The sequence below is a fragment of the Rhea pennata genome, chromosome 12 (assembly GCF_028389875.1).
Source record: "Rhea pennata isolate bPtePen1 chromosome 12, bPtePen1.pri, whole genome shotgun sequence".
NCBI lineage: Eukaryota > Metazoa > Chordata > Aves > Rheiformes > Rheidae > Rhea > Rhea pennata.
The window spans coordinates 19,305,629-19,325,311 of record NC_084674.1 but is presented as its reverse complement, the minus strand read 5'-3'; the positions used below and the strand labels follow the sequence as shown (position 1 = coordinate 19,325,311).

Below are 19,683 nucleotides of genomic sequence, written 5' to 3'. Positions count from 1 at the left end.
AGCAAATTTGAAGAGTCTTAAAAAAAAAGAGAGAGAGAGAGAGAGAGAGAAGAAAGTTTATGCATTACTAAGGCCAGATTCTATGCAGTCTTGTATCTAACAGCTCTTAACACCTCAGTCTGAAAAGAGAATTTCACTGGGATCACACTCCCCAATGTTTACTCCTCTATCAGGAACGCTCTTTAACAGCCTATTCCTCTAAAGGTACAGGAAATCTAACGAGCAAGATTTTGTTGGAGCTATTCTAGAACTCTTGATCTGCTCCTCCTATGGGGCTTTACTGAAAAAAAAAGAAAGAGATCCTCCTCTTCTTTTTCCTGATAAGCACCAAGAGAGGGAAAGGAAAGTGAGCTGGCTTCACTGTTTCCTCAACTGTCAGTAGCAATAACGGTTGTTAAATTGCTGTTCGTTACGTTTTCAAAAAAAGCAACGTATTAGTGCCACCACTATCAGCTCGACTTAGAGAAGTAATTACAATCCGGTTACACCGAAGTGTAAAACCCAGCTTGAGCGAACACTAAGTTTCCAGTAGGAAAGATTTCTTTTTTTTAAAAAAAAAAAAAAAGACACGTTAGACGTGGGGTCGAACCGCACAACGCGCCGAGGGCTCATTCGCAAAGCTTTGCCCGCGGGACCCTCGGCCTCTAACGACATTCCAGGGGGTTTCCCCGCGGACGAGTCACCCTCAGCCGAAGCCGGGAGCGAGCCCGGCGCCGCCGCGGCACGAGCCGTCCCACGGAACCCCGCGGCGCGGCCGTTAACGGCCGCCCCAACGGCCCCTCCCCGGCGCGCAGCGGCTCCCGCCGCGCCCTCGCCGCGGCCCGGCCTCCTCGGGGGGCGGCCTGAGGGAAGCCCCGCACGGCGGCGCGCACGGCGGCGCTGCCGCGGGCCCGCTCCCGCGCGCCGGGGCCTACCGCCCCCACGGGGGCACCTGCCCCTCCCTCCCGCCCCGCGGCTCCCCCGCGCCGCCGCCAGACCCGCGCCGCCTGCCCGCTCGCCGGTCACTCACCAGGGCGCTCCCGGGCGGCGGCGTGGCTGGGCGCCGGGCGGCAGGGAAGCGCCGCGGCGGGCGGCTCGCTCAGTGCCGCGGCGAGCCCGGCGGAGCAGGCGCGGCGCCGCCGGCCCCGGCGCCGCTCGCTGCACGGGCCCGGGGAGGAATCCCAGGAATGATGGAATTCTCCTCCTAGCAGGTGGGGAGCGCGGGGCAGCCCCATTGGCTGGGCCCGGCTATGAGGTCAGCATAATTAGGGTAATGAGGTGCTGACATCATATCCTCGCAGGTAGGGAGCGCGAGCGGCGCAGGCCGCCGGCAGGAAGAGGGAGCCGGGCTGCGGCGAGACGCCACCCGCGGCCGCGGGGAGTGGGCGGAGCCGGGGGGCGGGGCGGAGCCGGGGGGGCGGAGCCGGGGGGGCGGAGCCGGGGGGGGCGGGGCGGCGGCGGCGCCGTTCCCACGGCAGCGGGCGGGCGGCCGGGCAGCGCGGGTCCCCCCCGCCTGCTGCTCCTTCAGCGGGAGGGCGCGGAAAGCCGGGGCGGGCTTGGAGGGTGGAGGGAAAAATAAACCGGAAAAAAAAAAATGTCACGGAAGCGTTGTCTGTCTAAGGACAAGAGAGCAGGCAGCAGCTAAAAACGCTACCGCAAGCAACAGCTTGCTTTCTTTAAACCCCATTAACCACACTTGAACCAGCTTTTCTAGAAAAGTTAAGGGGAAAACAAGTAAGTTTAAGAACAAAGCAAAGCATTAGAGAGAGAGGAGAGAGAAATATACCACATCTAGTTACAATGCAAATGCAGCGTCATCAGCATCTGAGAAACTGCCTCACGAGGCACACAGTTATATAAAGACAGCATAAAAACACAGAAAAACAAAGATTATTTTCAGAGTCTAGGCTAACATACTACAACTAGGTTAGGAGCAGAAGGAGGTTATGTCCCCATATTTAATGTGAATTGAAGATTTTACATCTGCACAGACCTAGCATTTTATTTCCTGTTTACTTCTATTACTCCTGAAGTTCTTTTTTTTACAGGGCCCCCTCTTCCAGTTGATACAACTGAGGAAACAGCCAAAAATCAGACAGCCGTCTGAAACTAAGGTGGAGCTCTCATCTTGGTCAACAAAGAGCTCTTCTAGTTTTCCATTCCAGGCTACTGGAATATGACCTATCATTTGCAATTACAGAAAGTCTGAAAGTTAGCCAGTAACCAGAATGATCCAGCCTTTTAAAACTGAATTACCATGAAAAGCAGTAAGCATAATCTTTAAAAATCTCAGCGCTTTCCCTGCCTCTTGAATACCATCACTTAACTGGCTTGCTGAAGTGTAAATTTGGAGTTTAAATCTTTTCCAAAATTCAAACAATTTAGGAACACCTCTTGCTAAACTATTTAGCCTGTTTTGACAGTCTTTTTGTAAAATTAAATTTAAAACATAACATGTCATACTTTCATACTGGAAGAACTGTTTCTCAGAATTTCTAGAGGATGAAAAGTGAGCATAAGCTTTCCAAACTAATTAAAGATCTTAAATGATAAAATAGCAACTAAGAGATAAGAAGAAAACCACCAGAAAGTTTTTCTATGGGAACTACCCAGGGATGCAATCTAGACCACTCATCTCCTGGACTACAGTATTTTTATGTGGCAGGACAATAAAATATTGCAGTATTTTACACTGCACCGAATTGCTCTTAAAAAAAAATCCTGATTATGCTGTTTAGTACAGTGGGAATTTTAGCCTGCATGTATTAACTACAGAGCAGGGAGAGATACGGAAAAGCACTGTACATGTTCTGTTGTCCATTGTGAACATCAGTGAATGCCATAGAGAGTTAAGTCCAGTAATGCTACATTTTACAAATGCTGTAAGAAACTGAATTTCTTTCAGATATCTCTTGGAGTCACTGCAAAGGGAAAGGACAACAAACAAACCTGAGCCCCATTGCCTACCACTTCAGCGTTCAGGGTTGCAGATTCGCAGCAGAACCCAAAACCAGCAAAGGACGCAGAATGTCTTGGTACAGCTCTGCTCATGCTATTTTTCTTGTCACCTTGTCTTCCCTTGTCTCAATGTGAGAAAATGTCTTCACTGAAGAAAAAAAAATATTAAGGCTCAGTAGGTTTATTTTAGATCTTAGAAACTGAGTTTATGTATGAGGCAGTGGCAGGAGCACAGCTCCTGCATTTACACAAATTTGCAGCCAAAGAACTGTGGCCAAACAAGAGTTTGGAGTCTGCAGGGAGTGTAATAGTCAGAGATGAATTCATGAACCCTTATATTTTGATTCTTTGAAATATACAGATTCCATGAAGAATCTCTGATTTCCAATTCCAATTTAAAAATCAGCAAAAGTCATGCAAGAAAAACTGATATGGAAGTATTTTCACATCCCTCTAAGGATAGGTCATGAGATCTGAGGGCCATCAAAAGCTAGCCAAAAAATACATTCCAAACTGTAAATGAAATCCAGATTCAGACTCACTACACTTAGTATGTGTAATAGACTGATTTCAGCTGATGAAAAGCTGAAGGGGAAACAGCCTAGTAATATAAATATTAGTATTTTAATACAAAGTCTTATCTATGATATTTATGACAATATATGGTTACATGCCCAGTTTAAAAAAATGATATTGTATTAATAGACTTCTGGAAAATATTTTCATTATCAGCAAGCAGAATAGGAGTTTGATAATCTAGTATTTGGAAAAATGAAGTCAAATTAGTATTGTAAAAATTATCTGAAGAAACAAAAATATTGAAATATGGAAAGTAAAACCATAGATATTGAGAAAAGATCTGACACACACTGGTGCCTGTCTGGAGCAATTCATCCTTGTGATTAGTCACAAATTTTTTAAATATGTATCCTCCAGAAAAAAAAGTATGCCACTCCTGTCTATAAATGCTGGAGGGGAAGGGTTTCTTTGCTGAAGGAGGCAGAGCTTCTGCAGTGAGAAGGAGCATTAAAAAGTAGAGGTCAAAACACCTTTTGATCCTTTGGATATGCTATTACAGCTCCTAACAAAAGTTTCAGAACAGATTATTTATCAAACGTCTTAAGGAGTACGAGGGAAGCTTTCTGGGAAAGAAAATACTGTGCATTCCTGGGCAAACATTACTGGTAGAGACGCTACTGAAGTTAGGAGGCAATGCTTGTTAAAACAAACAAACAAAAAAAAAATGAAGGGCACATTAATTGTTGTATGTTGGAAGTCTGATAAACAAAACTTTCCAGCTAACAAACTGTAAGAAAACCTTTCTGAAGCTGCAGAACTGAACATATGCTGATGTTCAGCCAAGCCATTTAAAATGCAAGTTCACAAATCAATACATCAAAAACAATGTCTTATTTGATTAACCATATTTTGGTTTGCTTGGGTGCTATAACTTGTTTTTCATTTTGCATACACCTTACCACGGCATGCTATTAAAGGTTCTTTGCTGACTCAGCTACCAGTAAAAGTGTACTTTGTTGCAGCACTGGAACAGACCAAGATGGTTAACAGTTCGTCTGTAGCTGATCTAAAATACAAGCACTTCACTCAAGCTTACGAAGCCAGGTAGGGAGTCCAAGATGCGATTCAAATCCTGGAACAGACTACAGTTGCCACTCCTGTTCTCTGTGTATATTATCACTGGAAGTGAAATTCTAGTGAAGTGACACTTTGCAATATTTCTTCAGTCTATAGCCAGTGCAACAGAGGACAACTTAACCAGTGCCTGAGGAATAAAGGACTGAATGAGGAACTCAGTTGAGGCAAGCTGCCTAGAGACTGGAAGGGCAAGCAAACAGTGAGCAATACAGAATTTGAATCCTGCCAAGTCCAAACCTACTAGTGGGTATTTCAGTTTAGCAATATCATCTACCTTTTCTGTTGTGGACGGTGCTTGTCAATGGAAGATTTGTCACTCTGAACATGTGTAAGCAGCTCATGTTCACTGAGCCCATTCAATACACTGTGGAACAGTATGATAGCACAGTTGCATGGAGAGATACCAGTATTTCAAGCTGCTGGTTCTTTCTGGACATGCTTTGAGAAATTTCTTTAACAGCTACCACTGTTTCACAAGTTTTTTTGTTTGTTTGTTTTGTTTTTAAGACAGAGTGGGAAAAGCAGCCTGTTGAAACAGGAGAAAAAAGGTATTACATCAAGTACAGTAATAGTCTGTAAGGAAATCTGATGGCATAGTTTTTACAGACCCTGCTCAATCATTAATCTTGGAATTATTATGGAACTGAAGCCTGACATCTGTTCCATGACCAACTAAGAAAATAAAACATTTCCACTATGGTAACAGTTGGCAAAATATCTTGTTGGGCAATTATCTGCCTATCGGTGGACCACAATAGCGATACGCCTTACTACTGTAAAAGACGTAAGCGTTAACTAGACATGGATACTCCGAGAATGTGGAAAGCAGCTCAAACCTGTTTTGTCAAACTATTTCCAAGTGATTTCAGCTCGTAAGACTAGCAGCAGAGGGCATGTGCTGTGGGTTGCTTCAGTCAACAGTACAGCTGTAAAGCTACAAAGATTTTTTTTTGTTACGTCTCCATATAAGGAAGTAATTAGCCAGCTGGCATTCACTGCATGAAAAGAGGAATTTATCCAAGTTCGTGCAATTTCTTAATGCATTTTCACTTCTTCCAAGCAGTACAGATTTTTCTGTAATACACAAATGCATGAGGTTACCTTAAGTCTAAACAGAAATGTAAAGTGTACTAATAAGAATTCTGCACAAAGATGATTGTGCCACAAAGCAAACACATTTTCCAAAACTATCACAAAACACCATTATGTATCATAAGCATACTTATTAATAACATACATTACTTCACAATATGCCAGTATAGTTATAACGCATCTCTGTATCCACATCTTCTTTCAGTAAATAGATTACATTTTTATAAATGATATCAGTTTTTAAAATCGTATCTCCAAATATATTTTATTGGAAACAAAGTACATAACCTCATAAGCAAATATTTTTTACTTAATGTTAACACTGCTGAACTCTGAATCTAAACCGTCTTCACTGTAAGAATCTAGATTAATTTGCACTGCACCTCAAAGCTATCTTGCACAGAAGCACACCCAAACTCACAACACTGCAGTAGTTCATAAGATTTAAAAAGACACTTTAAGTTTTTTTTTTTTTTTTTTTTTTTTAAGGTAGTTTATTTCATTAGACCATAATATGTTAAATTGCAGCAATTCCAGACAGACAAGTTGATCCAAACTGTAAGCTGATAGAGCTGGTTAATTTATTACCTGCTTCAAGACAAAGCTTGCCCTCTTCGTAATTGTCTGCCCCATCATCCAACAGAAGATTAAAAGAGACAGAATAATTTCAGTTGGATCAGACATACCAGCAGTATAATCTTCAAGCAAACAATGAGATACCTTCAGAGTCAAACAGAAATACGAACACCACTAACTGTTGTTTCAGAACACTTAACCACAGGTACTTTTTACTTGTTTTGTTCCAGAGCAGAGGAAGATTGGTAAATCAGGTCACTACAAAATTGTATCGAAGTATTGAAAAGCGACACGGTGGCTATATATCTATAATCAGAAATAAAAGTATATTAATGTAATGTCTCTTATTACAGCGCTAATAAAAAAGAAAGTTCATCTTCTATATATTAGGAAAACATGTCCAGTAGAAGTGACCTTGCAAACTAAGAATGCTTTGCCCTCTATGAACACCTTACCCATTAGAAACTAAGACACACCACACACACACTATGATCTGACATTCTAACCTTCAAAGTGTATTTCAATTGCAATTCTATTTTTAAACTAATTGCTGGGGAAAGGTATGAGTCACAGCTGTAGTTGGACACTCCCCCTTACTGGATACTCACCAAGTGCGATGTTTGTTATACAGTTTCCCAAGTCGGGACAGGCTCTAACATTGCCTCTTCAACCAGTTTAAAGTATTTGAACCTCACAGTTCAGTTCCCTAAGCCACTCACAACTAGTAGCCTCCATATCCATCTTTATTTCCCCAATTTGGCATAGGTATTTGTTTCAAACATCAGGAAACTATGGGATACTATAGTCCACAGAAAGTTCAGCTGTGTGCTACCTACAGGCACCTTGTTTATGATAATGTTGCAGCTGTTACACGCCATCTGTTAGTCCAATTCACAGACATACAAGGTCAATCAAATCCAGCGAGAAATCTCACTGAAGCACAGGTGAGAAATACAGACTCCGCAGAAGCACAGGTCAGAAATACAGACTCTGCAGTTGAATCAGTCAGTGTGGCAGATATTCAAAGGGTCATATAGCCAACCACCTGGAGGAACCCACTGCTCAAATACTTGGAAAAAAGGGGGAAGTGAGCAAGCGGTAAAGAACACACCTCACACAGGCTGACGGACGAAGTCAGCATCCTGTGTGGCATCATGATCGGTTTTACAAACTCTCAAACCTTAATTTTAGAAGTAGCTGCACATTATGATACTAATCAAATTCATGGCTCACACATATATGCAAGTTAATAAAGGGACTCAATACAGGGATTAAACACTGCACAGAGTAATTGAAACCAAAATCTATGCATTATATATCTAGTCAAATTTTGATTTTCCATTCATCGGGTGTTGGCTAGTTGACTCTCTCTGAAGCTTGCGCTAACAGTTATACTTCAGTGGCTTTGCAGATCTCAGAGCCAGCTAGGCCCATGCTACTGACTATCTTACAGAAATCTTTAGTACTTTGAATGTGTCCAGGCTCTTCATTACAAAGAAGCCTTTTAAAGCATCAAGAAATAAATCATCTGCCTAGCTGCCCTTAATGAAAGCACTGTTACACCAGGGCGGGGGGGTGGAGGAGGGGGAAGGGAAGAAGGCTGATGGAGCCCTGAAATGTCCAAAGCAGGAGAGAGTAGTGTCTTAAGACTGGTATGAAAGACCTGAAAATTAAGTCAAGAACAGGAACAGCCAAAGCAATAAATGAATATGGAAATGGAGCAGGAGGGTAATAAGCAAGAAAGCTACAAGTAGAATTAACAGCTAATGTGGCTGGTTTTGTGAAAGCAGCAGCACATCTCATCACAACAAAAAGTTAGTAACATACTCTAATGCACTAACTTCCCATGCAGCAATCACCAGTTATTTCAGTGGATTACAGCAGTATGACCAGAAGAAATCATTTCCACATACTGTTGGGGAACTTCAAAAGCAACCAACATGTCTGAAATCAATCTCTCTTCTCTTAAAAGTTTTACATAGCAAAATGCTGTAACAACTGCATAAAGTGTTTTATACTAACAATGGAGAGGAGTTCAGACTGTAAGCTGCTCGAGGCTATGATTCATTCATGGCTCTCTGCCAAAAAATAAATACATTCAAGACCAATGGCCTCAAGGGGAAAGGTAAGCCATTTTTCAAAAAGTACAGAGATAAATGATTTACAGAACAGAATACAGTTTAAGATTTCAGCCTATACAAATGATGAGGAAGAACTTTCTCAAGTCTCACAAAGATTTACTGCATGGACTTGAACATTGGCAATGTATCAACAGATGGAGTAAACTAGCAACTATTAAACTGGGATTTGCAAAACTCCCTCAGAAGAACAAGAATCGACCCATTCTAATGCTATACACAAAGAAAGTGCACAAAGCCAAATCAAGATACGCAATGGATACTTTAGCCATGTAAGACAAACGCAGCCAGTTCACATTACAGACAAAGTCTGCAGTAAAGTAACACCTGTAAAGTGAAAGACCAATTCACTGGCAGTGTGACAAGCAGTTTAAAGGTTGGGTTTGACACTGTACAGCATCCGCTGCACATAAAAATGTTTAATTAGCTGTAAAGCAGCAAGCAGTACTTTCCTATTTTTTCCAAACAGGGCATTATTTATTAAATAAGTGCCCTTGCTTAGCTGGCAAGGTTCAGAATGAAGATCACCGTTTCACTATAGGATCTGAGCTCAACATAGTCCCACATATCAGATTGACTAGTTGACTTCTAACAAAACACCATTTCAGTGTTCATTTCAGCTTCAGAAACATCAAAAACACTTTAATCTTAGTTTAAAATTCAGAACAATAATTATATTGCCAATGGCTTTTAAAAGAAAGTTGTTTTAAAAGCTTCCCTAGAATTACAATTGAATTTCACCATTTAAAAAAACCCACAATTTAATTTTTGCTCATTTTGCGATTTCCCAGCAGTGACAAATTTAACAGAAGAACAAACAGTGAGGCTCTTAAGATGCAAAATGCCATCATGGCATTTTCTATTTAAGGTCTGGCACACATGCATCTAAGGTAGCCTATTTCAATAAAAGGGAAAACAGCCACAACCTCGAAGTAGCAAATAAAAACCACTAAAGGGAATGGGTTGTACAATCCAATCTTCACTTACACTGCAGCCATATCCCACAGGGGGTTCAAGAGCATCGAACTGTATTGATACATCACAGATTTAACTGCTTTACTTCTGTAGATTCAAGTCCAATCTATACATTTGTGTTAGTTTCAAAGGGGAATTAAATACCTATTCCACAATGGCAAGTATGTATGCATTTTAAGTCAAGCATATGATTAAATGCTTTGCAAGTAAGAATCCTCAACCAGATGTTAGGTAATCTTGTGACATATGATCTCTCCCAACCAGGACTTGAAGCAGTTGCAGTTTATGAGCTAGTGGTTTCACATCCTGTGGTGCTGTTATTTAACCAGGTTTTAAAAGCCTCTGTCCTCACCTTTTCATAAAAAAAAGTACAGGTTGGTCAGTAAGGATTTGTTCAATCATATTAATTCCCAGGATGGCTCATGATGTAAAAATCTCACAAAACTGCAATACTACAGCAGGAAAGAATGAGCTCCTTGAAAGGCAGCAGCATCTAGTTTCACCACAGACTGCTTTTTTGGATTTGGTCAAATTACTTATTCATTCTGGGGATCGGTTTTTGCTTCATTTGTGCACTACAGATGTTCTCCATGCCCCCATGCTCCCAGGGCTCCTACATTTCTGTACAGCAGCTTGGATTCCTCATGGAATTCTGGGAATAACAAAAATCCAAGTATTAACAGGTTCAATTACAGACAGATATATATATATATATAAGAAAAGGTAAGTGAGGAAAATTTTAGAATAGCTTATAGTTTTTAGCCTTAGTTATCTGGTCATGTGTTCAGTACATGGAACACTGTAGATAATTTTCTAACAATCCAGTTGCAGTAACAGGAATTTTTAAAAGCAAAGGTCAATTGCATTTTCCTGCTTACAGTATTTATTTTGCAGAAGTTGATTAGAAGAACCAAATTCACACACATACAAAAATACAGTTTCATTAAGAGTGATCACATTGAATTTGTCAAGGATAAGTCCTCCCTCAATAATGAATATCCTCCCCTTTAAGAGGAGTTAAGGCTGGATTAGGTCCTTTCCCAGACAGCCTTAAAAGGTAAGAAACATAAATGCAGCTAATAAAAGGAAGCCCAGAACATACAAAATTCAGTCACAACATTACAAATAATTTTTTAACATTTTTCTAAATGTGCTCACAATTCATATAGATGGTTATTTTTGAAGCTGTCCTCGTTCCAAAAAGAGTTAATGCATTAAATACTGTTGATTTCTTTTTTTTTTTTTTTTAAGTTTAAAACTTTCAGTGGATCATCTTGCACATTTTTTTCCTGATAATACTGTGGCACCTACTAAAAGTTTGTTAATATCAAATTTCTGTCGTAAAACCAGTCTTCAGTCATGCTCCCCTGTATACACCTCCTTCCGGCTAGTATACTTCATTTAGGACAAAAGAAAAGTTTCGTCATTAGATTACTATAAAAGGCAATTCTGACAGCACTGCACCTCTTACCTGATAACTATTTCATTCAGAAGATCATGCCTCCACCCTGAATTGTTTCTCATGCTGTTCACTAGTCCAAAAGCCTTGCATCTGTCTGGGACTATTTCTACCATACGGATCAGTGTTCTCTGTTCTTACGAATTTTCCAATGAATACACCTGAGTAGGCCAATAATATCGGATTTCAGATCTCTTTTTACTGGAATTTATGCTAAAATTCTCATTTGTATGACTATTCAAAGTTTTCACTACATATGAATTTTAAAGGTGTCTTCGGATAGGGTATATTTTATATACAAGACTTCTAGATTATCTAGAAGGGCACCTCTGCTCTTCATAAAAACAAATAAATACAGCAAAAAAACAAGCTAATTTGAGCAGTGGCTTTAATTTCCTAGCTCCATTTCTTAGAGCATAAACTATTCTGAGGAGGGACTTTGGCATCTTAACAATAGGGCACAGAATGCTAGTATCATGTATACAGCCATTCTCAAGCTTGAGTCACTTCTTTTGCAGAATATGTCATAGTCAAAAGGACAGTCAGCTACTACGGCCAGGAAAGAAATATTTGAGGGGATTTCTCTCATCATGTTATAGATCTGCCAACAACTGATAAGGAGCAAGATGTTAGGAATCTGCCTATGACTTTAGAATGTTATCACTTCATGTTAACATTATTTTTCCAAGAAAACAAAGAATTGGACATACCAGTTAAGTTTCCTGACTCTAGGTACAAGTTCTGCCATTTTAAACTCAGATATTTTAAAATATTCCATTTTTACCTGCGATTAAAGCAAGTCTTATTAAGTCATATTACATACAGCAAGATATTTTTTCCAGTTTCTCACTTAATCTTACACTTTGAACTGCTCTCTAGAAAAAGGTAGCAGCCCATAATTTCATTCTGGTAATTTTTCATAACAAGATTTTTAAATCAAATGGAGTTTGAGAGATGGCCTTACTGATCACATGATACACAAGAAAAAATACATGCTCTTCAGGAAAGATACATTTTATTTCCATTTTTAATCTTTAAATTATTTTTATTTTGTATTGTCACCATCACAAATCACATGAAATGTTTGTGTCAAGACCTTTCTATTAAGAAAAACATGCAAACATCAGCAAACTCACTTGACTCAGTGAGAAAAACATTCTGTATAAAATAAAAGCTCTAGATTTACTATGTCATGAATACTGTCAGAAACTTTTGTTCTCTAATGGTATCATGAATATGACATGTCATGTTATAGTCCAATTTCTTTAGTTCATTTAATTAAGCAGGGATGAACAAGTTTTATCTTTGTGGACAGTATTTTCAGGGAAAAAAAATCCAAAACAGTAGATATTTTTCATGGTATCATCCCTGGCCTTAAAGCACTTAGATAAAACTTCTCTTCAGCCAAACCACCCACATTTAAATTTATACACAGTAGACTGCAATGGCCAATGAGTGTTTGGCTTTACTTCCAAATACGACACTTCTGACATTACTTGGCTATGAGTTTGGTAGTTGTCATCTGAGACTCACAAAAGGAACGGGCAAATTTCATGAAAGAATCTGATAACTGACAAGCTCCTTATCTCCAATATTCTTTCCTAAACTGGAAATTCTTAAAATTTTTGGTCTCAGAATTCTACAGGTCCAATCATCATGAAGTCTGCCCTGCTTAAACACCCAGTAAATACCTTTGGAAAAAAAATCTAAGGATAAAATGCAGTCTTAGGTGTAGAAATAATGTATTTTAAAGTACATAATGATTGTAAGGTACATTCTAGTACAATCCAGTTAAAAATCAACGGTGTCTCCAGTTCCGTAAGTCCCTGAGAGGACTAAAATCGAGAGAGTGAGTATTTTGAAAGAACCTGGAGTATTTTGGAAAGCAAAGGTGCCAAAATATAGAAAATGAGCTTTTAATTCATAGGTACAAGCAATCCTTTTGACTCAGTATTTCTGAAAATTATCTGAAAAATCTAAGCTATTGCATACAGGAAAACTAATTTCAGCACTTACACAGTAATTCTCTCATCCTGTAACCATCAAGTCTTCCCCACTAACATGGATTTTTATTTCAGTAGTGCAAATAGGTATGTTAACTATTAAAATAGACTTTTTAAAATGCACTCTGATCTTCTCAAATAGGTGAAGTAATGCCTGCACAATATTTTGAGAAAAAGTAACATTTGTTTACCCATATACAGTATGTCAAGATTCAGGATGTCTTCCTTAACCATCCCTTTGTCATTTTATATAATTTCTTCATACTGTAAGTTACAGATTTTTTTGCTCCTAAAAAAAAAAAAAAAAGAAAGAAAGAAAGAAAAAAAGAAAGAAAGAAAGTACCAATAATTAGAAAGATTAACTCAATTGTTATGTTCTTTTACTACTTCTTTATGGTCTCTGTTACTACTTTAAAATATTTCTGTGGAAAAATGACAATAGCCTGATTCACCGTTGCAGACATGTAAATAACTTTCTTCTCACATACATATTACAATAAATAATGACACTTTTAATAGCATTGAAGCATGCAAAATGGTATAGACTTGGTCCATTCTGAAGCCCTGATGATAACGTTGTAAAAGAGCACAAAGGTATAGTGACTCAAGATAAAACTCTCAACCAGTACTGATAAAGACTTCTGTCAAGTAATTTACATTATTGCTCCTAAATGCTAAAGACACAAAGACTTTTAAACCATCCATATGTACTGCAGATCCTCAAACTGGAGGATATAATATGTTTTTCAAGCAGTTTATGCTCTTAATGCCACGTAGCACATCCAGTCAAGGAGGACTGAACCTGGCATGGCAACGGATGCCAACAATCTAATGGATTTGTATTAAGCAGCAAGACACCTGCGCAGGACTGTGTAGTTAACTGTAGGCTGTTAAGTGTGTAGGTTAATTAGCAGCCCACATCTGCGAGAGGAATCAAGTCACTGAAGCATTTCAACTTTTGAGCCAGGAGCCTGCCACCAGATTTCTCAGATTAGATTAGGCCTGATCTTCAGGAACTATAGCTGTGCCCAAGCCGTGAGGCCAAAATTTGACAGACAGGATAACGAGGAAAAAAAGAGAGACACAGAGGTGAAATAGAATACAGCCAGAATAAAAGAACAATTTGCTCAGGCAAGACAAGCATAGTCTGCACAACTGGCACACAGCAAGCTTTATGCTTCCAAACCCTACTTTACCAATTTCTTCCGTTAACCAGATTTTCTAAGGCTAGCTTGATGCTATACACCAAGTGTAAGAGGCCCACTTAACAACTTCTGCAGTAAGATTTGAACAAGCATCTCCTTGAGTCTCATCTTCATTAAATGTAATCAAACAGCAAACCACCAAAAGCTTTCCAAATTTAGTTATAGCCTTTGAAAAAAATAAAAATAAAAAAAAAAAATCAGGGCTTTGCTATTCAAAGGCTTGTGAATTAAAAGGAAATGGAATATAGTGGTACTCCCCAGCCACAAAATGTGCTGCTGGCTCGTGGGGCAGATCTCTGTTCTGGTCTTATCAACTTGTAAAGTACATTATAAGCTCCTTGAATATTTTGTTATTGCCTCATCCTAAGTAACAGCAGCTGCCATTTCATCACTGAGTGAATAGCACATCTGCAAGAGAATAAGTCTACAAGACTTAAATAATGAAATTAATCTGCGTTCTTAGGTAAAAAGTGATAATACAGAAATGATCATAAGTCTGAAATAACAGAACAGTAAGGCATATACCCTGGTGAAGTCTCCTGACAAAACGAGAGGAGGAAAAATTACCATGAGATGACAACAAATGACTATAATTTGGCAACACTACCAATCTTGGATACATACCACGGACATCAGCGTGACCCTCGTCACAACGATGGAAGCCTGTCCAGCTTCGCATCATAGGAGCCTGCCTGTCACTTGTTTACAATAAGCCTCCTATTAAATTGGAGTAGCTGTAATATTCTAGCACTGCCTTCCAACAGCCCACAAAAAATTTCATCAACAATGAACTTCTGCAAATACCATACCATTTCATTAGGCCTGCAATGAAGGAAGACATTTCTCAGTTTTCACAGTGGATTCTGCCACTCTTTCACAAGGATTCTGCCACAGCCATTGCTTCAAAATTTGTATGAATTTTAAATACAAAGGGATTGAGGATAACTCCTTTGCAATTTGTGAAGCTCACCTTTGGTCAAACAGTCCATAAAGTTCTACCAGAGACAAGCCTTCTTTTACAGGCGTAGACTAAGAAAGACACAGCCTTTTGCTGGATTCCATCATATAGTATTTAGAAACTTAAAAACAAATACTGTTAGTCTGGCATTCCAGCAGGGTTCTGAGGTTCTAGCCAGTTAAGCTACTTTTTTTTTTTTTTTCTTTTTTTTCTATTTTTTTGATAAAACAAATTAAAAGAACAGTGTAACTTTTCCAATTACAACAAAATATAATGAATCCTTACAAATTCAAGGATGAAAAATACAGGTTTTAATGCTGCACAAGCAGCTTTAATTTTGTCCCTTACAGGCACAGATAATGTCTTGATGTATTATACTTATTACAGATTTTATGGTTATTTAATAGAACAGCCTTTTCCTGACAAGACTGACTGAAAAGTCCACACAAGTAATTAAGCCAAAAAATCATATACAGTACGACACACCAGAACCCGGGAAAGATTTTCCGAAATAAACGAGGAAGTCTGACTCAGAGTTAACCATCTACTACATTGCACTTTTGGAAAAAGGGATATAGTAATATTTGATTAAAAAAAAAAAAAACATAGAAGGTACTCAAATGAAGATAAAAGGACAAATAACCTTTTAAGTGAACAATACTTTGATTATTAGTAGCCTAGAGTCCCATGAAGTCAAACAAGCGTGAGATAACAGGAAAAAGAACATTCTCAAAGCATGTGATGGAGAATAAGAAGCCTACCATAATAAACATGCTGGACACAATCAGTTTTGTGCTTCTAGTGTATCTGATCGCAATTTAAACAAACTGAACTTTATGTTTTGTAAGGAATCATACATAGAGATACTTTATAGAAGCCTGTGCCTTCCACAGGTATGCTCAAACTTTATGTACTTAATAGGTTTTTACTAATGGCAAACACGCAAATGACATCATCATATTATTTTTCCTGCAGTAGCTCAAATAACAGTAAGTAATCATGTAAATTCTAGAGTGTTTCAGTTATCTGCATTACAGTTACATTCAGTATAAGAATTCCAGTCACAGAATAAGGCCAAACTGTGCTTAGCATATACATGGAAGAAGCAGTTCTGATCTCCAAGGTTAAAAATTACCTGTATGACTTCGATAACTACTGTCCAATCTCCTAGGTACTATACTTTGAGGATACACTCCCTCTAGCATTGAAATTGCTTTGCAAGGATCAATGTTGTTCTGCCATTCGAATGAAGTCAGCGTATTTTCTGAATAGAGGTATAACGTGGCAAATGAACAGCAACACAGCTGACATAGCCCTGTAGGACAGTAATTAACTGTGCTGGCACTGTAGCTTGCAAGTCAGCTTGTTCTAAGAATTTGCCAACCCATTCTGCCTCTTGCAACAGCTCAGTGTTAGGAGATTTTTCATCTTAATATTTCCCCCCTGCAGGGAGTACTCTACTGAACTCCACCCACTAGAGCCTTCAACCAGAGCCTTATGTAATAAGATGCTTAAATTTCTGCCCTAGCCCATTATGCTACAAAGCAAAATACACGTTTATACATACAGCTGGTTTCTTATAGCAGCCCTCAGGGTGATGAGTCACATGTATAGTAAAAGTTAATGGTCATAATTATAGTTCAGTCTCAGAATCTGAAGCAGTTGGACCACATAAAATGTCTTTCTACTTTAGCTATGAATCTATGACTTGGTGGTTTCCATCTCCCCTTTAGATTTTTCCACTATATGATACAGAACAAAGACCTAACAAACAGGGAATTAAGACCACAAAATTTCACTGTAAATGTAAGTTGTATCTGGTTTTGGTTAAGGATCTCATGTTCCTTTTTTTGGAACTGTGTTATATTATAGCCAAGTTACTATCTTACAGGTCCCCCAGAATTTTCCTGTAGTTATACCTGGATGTAGCACTCTTTCTTTTTAAAAAGAAAGACTAATACATATAGTGCAGCAGTACAGTGGAGGTAAATATTTATATACTATTCGTTTGTCATGCACAGACACATATTTACAGTGAAGTGCAATGGTATGCAATATTAGCTCAGGACATCACTTATTGCAGCATCTACTGATTTTTTTTAAAACTATAAAGAACTGTCTTTTATATAAAATACTTCCATGAAGAAAAGATTATATAAAGATATCAATTCTTCAAAAGTTATTCAGAGCAGCTACAAGCATTTGTGTTAACTCAAAAAGGATCTCAAATAATTGCTTCAACTGATAATTTAATTTGTCATATTTTATTTACAAAATGTTTCCAAGGCTTGCAGTGTTCCCTTGGTACGATACAAGAAAGAAATCGAAGCTAAAAAAGTACCAACATCTCCTTCAGAGGAGCTAAACATAAGAACTTCAGACTTAGTTCCCAAAGACCATGCAGACTCTGGTTGTGTGGGAAAATAAATCAAATGATGGTGCCATCTCTAATGGGAAACAGAGCGGCAACCTCACCACAAACTTGAAAAAAATATACAGGCACATCAAAAACTAAATAGGGCATTTAACAACAAACAAAAATACAAAGCTTGAGCCCAACTTTAAAACCACATTAGCAAAGAAAGATGAAAAAAAGTTCTCTTAAATGGATGGAAATTCTTTATTTTGACTGTGTTTCTTTCCAGTATTAGCATACTATCTCAGTAACAAGTATTCCTGATCTAACTTTCAGTTTAGCACCATACTGTACATTGGACTGCAATGTTACAGATTTTTTTTTTTAAGGGATCTAACAGTCAGCTAAGGAAATCATTTTGTGTTCCCCATAACAGTTCAAGAAGAATGATGGCCAGATAACAAGAACTAATTCTTTCACAAACAGAGTTAGGACAAAAGTTACCAGGAATGGAAAGAAAAAACAGACAGAGCTTATTTGATGGAGCTACTAATTTCATGATTTTCATAATTTTCCTGTATTTTAGTTAATTTTCTTAGGCACAGAACAGAAGAATAAAAAAAGAGTCATAATACTTTTCTTATAGTCTCTACTAGAAAGTATGAAATATTGCTTAGGAGGACAAAACATTAGACAAGATAGGGTTGAAGAATACAAAAAATAAAGTGTCCTTAGAGATTAAATTTAATAGCAGAACACTTTCCTGTAATAGACATTTACTGTATGGTTTAAGCAAGTAATTTCTACGGATGAGTCACAGTTCTGTATGTATGACACAGTATGTATATTATCTGAGAAAAGCCTAAATAAATGGCAATGCAGCTGAACAGCATTAATGACTGCCCTCTAGTGACAAATATTTTAAATTAAGAAACTGCAATCAGGAGACCTTTATTAGAAGGTACAGCAAGATTTCAGCTAGATTCAATCATACTTTTTCTCTATTTGGAGAAAAATATAAAACAAATATAAGCAAAATGCTTCTATTAATTCACTTGTAAGTCAATGGAAACCCATCATCATCCTAAATTCCACTGGAGATTACTGAAGATTATACAAACCTTTAGAGTCAAGGAACTGCCAGAAACCGTCCTTTTCCAAATAGAACTCATTGCCCTAAGCACATAATCTTTGAGTAACCCCAAAAGATCAATCCTGAATTTTGTTGCTCATGGGTTTGGCCAGATTCTGGTAGAAGTGCATAAACATGCTTAAAAAGAAAAAAACAAAACCATGCTAAAAATAATAAAACTAAACTTTTCCCAAGGCTCTGTAAAATTGAGTTCACGTTTGAGGCAAAAGTTCACAATAGGTTTGCTTTACCTTAAATCAAACTCCAAAAGAACTGTTTCCAACACTAAAAGCACTGGTGGAAAATACCCTGTTTAAACATACTACTCTATTTACCTGGCTGAAGATAACTAAAGCAAAAAACAATGCCACTATAGTTATACAAACTAAAAAGTAGCAGTGAAGATGAAAGGAAGAAAAGACATTTCAAGAGTACTCAGTTTCAGGTGTACAAAGAGAAACTGCTGTAAAAATTACAAGTCGTATTAAAACGTGCATTCGAACCTTTCCAAAGTCCTAGTAACAATAGAGGCTTTATAGGATTTGCTGAATCACAAAGATAACTCCACAAGAGGAGTTAATGACTCCCACAGGTTGTTTCCTGTCTATCAAAATTTAGACAGATGAAGAAGCATAATATGATAAAGATAACTGCTTGTATTCATAGTACTGCAGTTACACATGAACAGCTTTACTCCCCAGATCAGTTAGCACTGAATTCAGACATGAAAACACTTTCTCCTCTGTCCTTTCCCAAATTCTTTTGCTCTACAAAATCTATCATCTGTGGGTTTAAAAAGAAATAGGTTACAAGCTGGTACTTCTAGAACAGTTATTCCACAGTACCAAAAGTCTTGACCATTAGCAGGCAATTTTGAAAAAAAATATATAAAAGAACAGAAATGTCACTTTTTTTGTTGGAGACCTTACCTTAGAAAATCATACAAAAGTAATATACTTGTTAAAAAAAATTTTACTTTTCCCAGATGGACTTATATCCTTAACCTCCTCCAACTACTAAACAAAACTAGGCAATAGCTCTATTTCTTGTAGTTAATAAAACCAGACTGTTAAAAGACACGTATAAAAAGAAGTCAGTCAACATACAAAGTACAAGCATTCCTACATACTTTACTCAGCAGACCACTTATGGTCCCAAACACTGTAACCTGTGTTTCTTTTGGGGGGGGGGGGGGC

The 19,683-nt window shown here is 38.3% G+C and overlaps 2 protein-coding genes across 6 annotated transcripts in view; both read right to left on the bottom strand.

Annotated features, from left to right (window-relative positions):
• The window catches only part of VGLL4 (vestigial like family member 4), an 86,406-nt gene extending 85,301 nt beyond the window's left edge, over positions 1–1,105 (bottom strand). The window contains exon 1 of the mRNA XM_062585818.1: positions 1,010–1,105. The gene's annotated coding sequence lies outside the window, so the exon portion shown is untranslated. The remainder of the gene's footprint in view (positions 1–1,009) is intronic.
• A 4,745-nt stretch (positions 1,106–5,850) lies between these two features.
• TAMM41 (TAM41 mitochondrial translocator assembly and maintenance homolog) overlaps positions 5,851–19,683 on the bottom strand; it is a 31,095-nt gene continuing 17,262 nt past the window's right edge. For 2 of the 5 annotated variants that reach the window (XR_009959681.1, XR_009959683.1), the window contains exons 8-10: positions 13,028–13,125; positions 10,846–10,994; positions 5,851–10,026 (exon numbers count right to left, since the gene is read on the bottom strand). Coding sequence is in view for 2 of the 5 variants with exons in the window: in XM_062585655.1 (XP_062441639.1) it covers positions 13,049–13,125 (77 nt within the window). In the remaining 3 variants the exon portion in view is untranslated. Of the gene's footprint in view, positions 10,027–10,286; positions 10,995–13,027; positions 13,126–19,683 lie in introns of those variants that run through there. The other 3 variants (XR_009959682.1, XM_062585655.1, XM_062585656.1) reach the window with 3 other exon arrangements.